The sequence below is a fragment of the Biomphalaria glabrata genome, chromosome 10, assembly GCF_947242115.1.
Source record: "Biomphalaria glabrata chromosome 10, xgBioGlab47.1, whole genome shotgun sequence".
Classification (NCBI taxonomy): domain Eukaryota; kingdom Metazoa; phylum Mollusca; class Gastropoda; family Planorbidae; genus Biomphalaria; species Biomphalaria glabrata.
The window spans coordinates 16,406,474-16,415,130 of NC_074720.1; the positions used below are offsets into that span (position 1 = coordinate 16,406,474).

Consider the following 8,657-nt stretch of genomic DNA (forward strand, 5'->3'; position numbering starts at 1 on the left):
GAACCTGGCCTAACTGATAGTCATAAAGATATGGTTCAATGTGACCCTGGCCTAACTGATAGTCATAAAGATATGGTTCAATGTGACCCTGGCCTAACTGATAGTCATAAAGATATGGTTCAATGTGACCCTGGCCTAACTGATAGTCATAAAGATATGGTTCAATGTGACCCTGGCCTAACTGATAGTCATAAAGATATGGTTCAATGTGACCCTGGCCTAACTAATAGTCATAAAGATATGGTTCAATGTGACCCTGGCCTAACTGATAGTCATAAAGATATGGTTCAATGTGACCCTGGCCTAACTGATAGTCATAAAGATATGGTTCAATGTGAACCTGGCCTAACTGATAGTCATAAAGATATGGTTCAATGTGACCCTGGCCTAACTGATAGTCATAAAGATATGGTTCAATGTGAACCTGGCCTAACTGATAGTCATAAAGATATGGTTCAATGTGACTCTGGCCTAACTGATAGTCATAAAGATATGGTTCAATGTGACCCTGGCCTAACTGATAGTCATAAAGATATAGTTCAATGTGACCCTGGCCTAACTGATAGTCATAAAGATATGGTTCAATGTGACCCTGGCCTAACTGATAGTCATAAAGATATAGTTCAATGTGAACCTGGCCTAACTGATAGTCATAAAGATATGGTTCAATGTGACCCTGGCCTAACTGATAGTCATAAAGATATGGTTCAATGTGACCCTGGCCTAACTGATAGTCATAAAGATATGGTTCAATGTGACCCTGGCCTAACTGATAGTCATAAAGATATGGTTCAATGTGACCCTGGCCTAACTGATAGTCATAAAGATATGGTTCAATGTGAACCTGGCCTAACTGATAGTCATAAAGATATGGTTCAATGTGAACCTGGCCTAACTGATAGTCATAAAGATATGGTTCAATGTGAACCTGGCCTAACTGATAGTCATAAAGATATGGTTCAATGTGACCCTGGCCTAACTGATAGTCATAAAGATATGGTTCAATGTGAACCTGGCCTAACTGATAGTCATAAAGATATGGTTCAATGTGACCCTGGCCTAACTGATAGTCATAAAGATATGGTTCAATGTGAACCTGGCCTAACTGATAGTCATAAAGATATGGTTCAATGTGAACCTGGCCTAACTGATAGTCATAAAGATATGGTTCAATGTGACCCTGGCCTAACTGATAGTCATAAAGATATGGTTCAATGTGAACCTGGCCTAACTGATAGTCATAAAGATATGGTTCAATGTGACCCTGACCTAACTGATAGTCATAAAGATATGGTTCAATGTGACCCTGACCTAACTGATAGTCTCTAAGTCACTGGTCTTCGAAGGAGGCGAAAACGACTCCACGGGCGGCGATTTCATAGAAATGGGAGGCGCTAGGAGCCAAAGGGGCGGTAGTGGGACGTTGGGCGAAAAAGGAGGGGGCGCTGAGCACAAAAGGGGCACACTGGAGGTGCTCTGAAACAAAATGAATAAAAAATGTCTTCCAGATGAATGTGGTTGAAGCTAGGATAGACCGAGGAGTTTTCTTCTAATTTAAGAACAGATGTAAGGTTAAAAATAGTGTTGTTTTTTTTTTTACTTCGGGAATTCCATTTTTCTATATGTTATTTTGTAGACTGCAAGTAGTAAGTTTCTAATTCCGTATTTAGTCCTTACGCGAGTAAAAGTGATAAGCTTTTTAAAGTAGACTTTATCTATAATATACCAGTAAATAAACGTATTTTAATTATATTCTTATGCCAATGTTAATTTTTCCAAAAGTGTTAAAACAAATATTCAAATAGAATAATTTAACGTTTATTTTAAAATTAAAAAAAAAAAAGTCGCGGCCTAGATAAGAACTTGCCAGTAAGCAATTACTTAAATTTAAAAAGTTTTAATTGAATCGCCCCAAGATCAACGTAGGCCAGTGTGTCTACCTTGCATGACTACATTTTCTATTTAGGGCAATGAAACTAAAGTCGGCTTCTTGGAGATATAGCAAGTATCCTGACAAATCTATAGAGGACTTTAAGAATTTGAACGAACAATGAAAAAAAAAAAAACTCGATTATTCAAACAATATCAAAAGAAAAAGAAAAAGATGGTTTAGTGGCATCTTACAAAATTGAAAAACTTATTACAAAACTAACTTAAGTCTCATGACGTCAACAAATTGATCATTCCAGTCTTATGAGAAGTCGATTTGGCTGCGATGCAACCAGACTCCAATGAGGTTCTGAAAGTATTAAACCAGACTCCAATGAGGTTCTGAAAGTATTAAACCAGACTCCAATGAGGTTCTGAAAGTAGTATCAATAAAGGACACTTGGATTCAAAGACGGATTGATGAAATGGTCAGAGGAAACAACGACTAGTCATGAAACTTCACATTATACACATTTTTTTTAAACAGAGGATGAGTTCACTTTGTTTTAGAATTCTTCATTGTTACTTGGGTCTGTTCGATATTCTTTGTTCTTTACGATATTTTTTTTTAAGCTCTGTACAATAGTTTTGGGACTTTACGATTTATTTGAAAAGTTCTTTACCATTATTATGGTTTTTTTTTGTTTTTTTTTTTTTGGGGGGGGGGGGGGAGAGGGGGATAGTTCTTCACGATATTTTTAGTTCTGTACGGTATTATTTTTTTTTTTAAAGTTCTTTACATTTTTTGTGTGTTTTTTTTTTTAGTTCTATCCTATATTTTTTTTAGTTCTTTACGATTTTTTCCGTTATTTATGATATTTTCATAATGCTAATGAGTGTGTTTTTTTTCTGAAAATACTTATTTGTGACATAAAAGGTAAACCTTTCTTTACTTTAGTAGAGACTTTTTTTTGTTACCATTACAAAATAGCGAAGCTTATGCATCTGATGGGGCTCCATGAATCGTTGTACCCTTCAAAGTCTTTATAGGCTATATAAAAATCGAAAATCCAGAAATGTTTATAATTCACTCTGTGATTCACTCGCTATGTCTTGTTACTAAAACATTTAGCCCATGGCTTCATCTTTAAATCTCGTCCTAGAAACTGTTCATTAAATACAAACTCAAGCTAAAAATGATTCATTGACTTTCGCTGGCTCTCCAAAGGGAATTGTCATGCTCGCTATGTTGAACTCAAAGTTAGGAAATGCTCGAGAAACAGGAAGATTCATCAGTTGGCAATGACTTAAAGAAGGTTATAAAATGTTTTACATGGCAGGCATCTAACGCAAATGAATCAAATGAACCTGTGACTGCAAGGAAAGAGATTGATCTTTATTGATTTAAATCTCCGAGGATCTAGTACATTTAATAATCTAATCATCTAAACATGGACGACATTTTTTTAACAGGTAAAAATAAGAGTTACTAATAGTGTCTTTAGTCAAATGAATTGTAACAGAGGAGGCACAACAGAGATATGGTTGCATTTAAATGTTCCTGTCAAATATCAAAACAGTGGTCAAAATGGAACTTTATTTCTTAGCATGTCCATCAACATAAAAGGTTTGAACCTGGACTTTGTGCTGTGTCCAGCTGAAGGAATAGACAAAGAAAAGAGTGCATGTCACCTTGACCTTGTTTGGACTCATTTCAAACCTCAGATATTTCTTTAATTGTCAAACTGCATCAAGTGCAAGGTTTCCGTCAGCGTAACTTATTGGACGGCAATGATTGGTCGATCCTAACTTATTGGACAGCAATGATTGGTCGATCCTAACTTATTGGACAGCAATGATTGGTCGATCCTAACTTATTGGACAGCAATGATTGGTCGATTAAATATACACTTGAGTTTGAGATTAAACCTAAAAAAAACAACTACTATATACACACTGGTTGAAAGAGAGAACTGTTAAACGTTTTTACAAAATAATTTATGACAGTGAAACACATTTGATGTGTAAACTCTTGCATTTATCTGATGTATTTTACATAGTTCTGTAAATAATGGTTGAACATCTGTAAATGATTGAGTTAAAGCAAATGGTATTTTGTTTCAATGAACTTCTCACTGTTCATTATTGTCTGGTAGGGGGCACTGGAGTTGTTGTTTTTTTAAAGAGAAAATATTCGAAGAAAGGGGGTGGGGAAGTTAAGTAAAAAAAAAGTTGAAGATCACTGATCTAATAGATTGAATTGTTTTCTAAAAAGTTGAAGATCACTGATCTAATAGATTGAATTGTTTTCTAAAAAGTTGAAGATCACTGATCTAATAGATTGAATTGTTTTCTAAAAAGTTGAAGATCACTGATCTAATAGATTGAATTGTTTTCTAAAAAGTTGAAGATCACTGATCTAATAGATTGAATTATTTTCTAAAAAGTTGAAGATCACTGATCTAATAGATTGAATTATTTTCTAAAAAGTTGAAGATCACTGATCTAATAGATTGAATTGTTTTTTAAAAAGTTAAACTTTCATTTAAACACCGGAGAGTGTTTCCATTGTGGACTATGCACAATGGGAAACGCTGCTTATTAATTAATGTTTTATTTTATATTTGACGTATATACACTCTAAATGCATTATTTCTCTATTAAAACAAAAGTATACATTTTGTTTAAAATATAACTAGCTCTATTCATTTTAACCAATTTCTCCAACCTCGGAGGCGCCAATTCCTAATAAATTACATTGTTTCGAAAATTAAAATATTTTCAATTAAAGATGTTGTTTTATCTGGCCTAGTTGGAGTTTTATAAATGTATATCGTTTTATTGCAAGCGGCATCAGCATATCGACTCAAAACGTTTTGCAATAGTTAGTGCTGCATCCCTTTTAGTAGACTTTAATTTAATTCAAACCTTTTTTGATACGAGGATTTACAAATTAAAAAAAAAATTGCGTTGAAGAAGTCAAGAGAAGGAAACTATAAAGCTTAGAACGCAGGAAAACGCTTGGCACCGGAACTGCAAGAGATAACGGCGATTGGCACCAAATAAAGGGAGGTAATTAAGGGAGGTAATTGTATATTGATGTTTTTGTGATGGACACAATGGAGTTGACTTAAAATTGAAGTCATCTTTTTCTGTTATATATAATTTAAATGATCAAGCTGTATGTATACCTTTTTTAAAACTTAAAACTATAAATAAAAATTAACGTCAAGCTAGACAAGTAAGCCAGACGCTAATGAACTTATGGAAATATATATCCATATTGCCACTGTTGGTGTGGTGAAGTATAATTACTATTGATTTAGATTTGGTTGTAACTCATATGGTTCCCCAAATATGAATATCTCTATCACACAGCTAGACACATAACAAGATACATAACTAGACAGACAGCCAGAAGCTAGACACACAGCTAGATACACATCTAGACACCCACATGAGTACTACGGCTAGACTACCTTGAAGTATATCTCTCATTGGCTGATAATAATACAATGTGTGCCCACTAGATTCTTCTCAGAAATCCACTAGACCCATATCTCAAATCTTATTGGATATAATTAATATCTCCGTATATCCTTATAGAGTGTGGTCAAGTAGCACAGCTTACAAGAGGTAGTTTGGTGTCAAGCAAAACAAAACCTACAAGAAAAAGTTTTGTTGGCTAACATTTTTTTAAACGAGATACGAAATGTCTATTTTCTTTTTCTTTTTTTTAAATGGTCGTTTTCATGCAAAACAATGTATATTTTGAATGTCCACTTTCAACTTACAAGTTATTTCTCTCAATTCTAAAAGAAACATTTCTCACGTCAAAGCTTTGGGGGTTTTCCTTGGGACGTTTCTATGCCCTATGATCTAAAGTGGTAAAAATTCCATTAGATTGATGTCAATGTCCAATGAGTCATACACTTTGACACGAGGGAAAACAAAGACATAGAACCTTGGGTCATCTCTCTGGTCATCTCTCTGGTCATCTCTCTGGTCAGCAATGTAAGAAACAACAATCCAATGTCAATATTTTCAACAGAAATATCATAAAGCTATGAAGTACAAACTATCATCAAGCTATGAGGTACAAACTATCATCAAGCTATGAAGTACAAACTATCATCAAGCTATGAAGTACAAACTATCATCAAGCTATGAAGTACAAACTATCATCAAGCTATGAAGTACAAACTATCATCAAGCTATGAAGTACAAACTATCATCAAGCTATGAAGTACAAACTATCATCAAGCTATGAAGTACAAACTATCATCAAGCTATGAGGTACAAACTATCATAAAGATATGAAGTACAAACTATCATCAAGCTATGAAGTACAAACTATCATCAAGCTATGAGGTACAAACTATCATCAAGATATGAAGTAAAAACTATCATCAAGCTATGAAGTACAAACTATCATCAAGCTATGAAGTACAAACTATCATCAAGCTATGAAGTACACACTATCATCAAGCTATGAGGTACAAACTATCATCAAGATATGAAGTACAAACTATCATCAAGCTATGAAGTACAAACTATCATCAAGCTATGAAGTACAAACTATCATCAAGCTATGAAGTACAAACTATCATCAAGCTATGAAGTACAAACTATCATCAAGCTATGAAGTACAAACTATCATCAAGCTATGAAGTACAAACTATCAACCGCCCCCAACCCCAACTCGAAAATTTATGGTGGGTGGGGCGGAATTGATGCCATCGCCCCCTCCCCACCCCACCAAATCATCCAACATACTCGAGCGGGGCGAAAGAATCTATTAATACGTTGAAATATAAATAATTAGTATATATTATTAACATAAGTAATAAATTGGTATACAGATTGTGTGATTTCTTTACTAAAATTCGTCCGCCACCCCCACCCCGATCGCCCCTAGCGCCCTCCCTGGATCCGCCAGTTTGTAGATCTGAATATATATCTATGTTCCGTATTTACATTTACATTAAGATATAATTTAGATTAGATTTACATATCTGTAGCAAAAAGGCTTGGTCTATAATAGATAAAATGAAAACGACACTAAATAATGCACAGAATCTTCTAGCTCTAGAAATATAGATCTAGGCCTACTTGGTTACTTTGACAAATTGGTTAAATGAATATAATGCAACAAAAATGATCTCGATATGTAAACTTGATGTTATCATTACAAAGACAATACAATTAGGTTTAGAGTTACGGCGTTTTATGTGTAGGTCTATGAAACTGAACGAAACAAACAGTCTAAACTGGGATCGAAAAATGAATTGAAGAGTCTTTAACTATTGACGTTGTAGCCATGATAGATAGCAGCTTGAAGCTTGTAACAATCCTACTTCATTACATGATTTGTAAAGTTAGGTAGCTTGCAAACTAAACTTTAGGTGGAATAAAACAATGCAAAGAATTAGAACATTAGGTTTCGTGAACAAAACGAAACAGAATTCACCAATTCTAAAGTGAGTTGTGTGATCGAATTGGAAAGTGAGCTGAATCTGAAGCACGAATGAATTTTTTTAGAGCTAACTTTCCTTCGTCTGCCTGCTCAGTGTGTAGCAATATCTCAAGCCAAAGTGTTGGGGAGAAGTACGTACCTGGGAGGTTTTTCAACCTGTTTTTAGGTAATTAATTAATGCAGCTCTGCTTTCTAAGGAGCTTTATTTCAAATCCCGATTCCAGAAGAGTTAGAAGAGTTTAATTGTTGACGTCCTGTTTGCTTTCTAGTGAAAAATAACCCGCCTAATGATTTTTTTTAAAACTTTATTACTTTAAACGATCAAAACAAAACCATCGATTGGGAGAATTCGACGGGAGCCGCCTCTGAGTTTGTGTTATCTTTGTAACCTTGTTATTAACAATTTTGGGAAAAATCAATTATGTAAGTTATAGATTATTCATAAACTTTAATGTCAGCGAACAGTTTTGGTAGAAAAACGCCCACTGTTAAGTGACTTTTTTTTTTTTTTGTGTGGAAATTCCAGTGAATACCAAAATGAACGTGCTAGCTTGATGTCCACATGAGGAGGTCCGTCACATAGTGTCACAATCAGATACGTGACTAGTGTAGAATAAGTCCTATCTTGACATTCCTGGTACTGGAAGATAAAACATTTGCCTTTTGCCAATTATTCTGAATTTTGGTGATAGGTATCATAAGTACAGATCGTCCATTACATCGTCCATTAGACATAGTGGCAGAATTGATTGAGTCAAGGGAGTCTACTTACAACCTACATGTCAATACATTAATATTAATTAATTAATATGATTAATATTGTGATGGAAAAAAAATTAAGTACTTTATTGTAATATTAGCTTAAGTGGTGGTGACAACTAGCATAATCTTCTAGACCGTGATCTCTTGTGTAGAGACCTGTGTTGATATTTGTAATGTATGTATCAACCCGGTTTCACGTGACTTTATTTTTTGGACAAAATTTAAAAACGTGAAGGGAACATTCGCAATGTTTGACATAGATCGAAATCCAATTCGCTAAACCAGTAATACCCAAACTAAGGCCCGCAGGCCGCGGTTCATATCCAGCTTGTATGCTTATATATATATATGATTTTGTGATTTTATCGATAGCAAAGACAAATAGACACAAACACTCTTTTGTTTCCCTGGCAATCAAATCATTAAATAGAAACAATTTAAAATAAACTTTTCACATGTAAATTATGAGCGAGTCAGGTGTGAATGTACATTTTTTTTTCTAGTTACAATGTTTTGTTTGGTGTAATGCACAAATTGTAAGACAAATTTA

At 34.3% G+C, this 8,657-nt stretch overlaps 1 protein-coding gene across 1 annotated transcript; it reads right to left on the minus strand.

Annotated features, from left to right (window-relative positions):
• Positions 1–223: 223 nt before the first annotated feature.
• Positions 224–8,080, minus strand: LOC129928765 (uncharacterized). Its single transcript, XM_056044567.1, has 3 exons — positions 8,006–8,080; positions 635–1,273; positions 224–517 (listed from the first exon to the last, which is right to left on the minus strand). Exons 1-3 carry the CDS (start codon positions 8,078–8,080, stop codon positions 224–226), a joined length of 1,008 nt encoding a protein of 335 aa, XP_055900542.1.
• Positions 8,081–8,657: the final 577 nt, after the last annotated feature.

Excerpts from the sequence above, each read along its gene's own strand:
- LOC129928765 (XM_056044567.1), bottom strand. The coding sequence starts at position 8,080 with ATGTCTAATGGACGATGTAATGGACGATCTGTACTTATGATACCTATC. Across the intron at positions 1,274-8,005 it reads TTCAGAATAATTGGCAAAAG|TTAGGTCAGGGTCACATTGA; the intron begins GCAAATGTTTTA and ends TATGACTATCAG. Across the intron at positions 518-634 it reads ATGACTATCAGTTAGGCCAG|TTAGGCCAGGGTCACATTGA; the intron begins GTTCACATTGAA and ends TATGACTATCAG.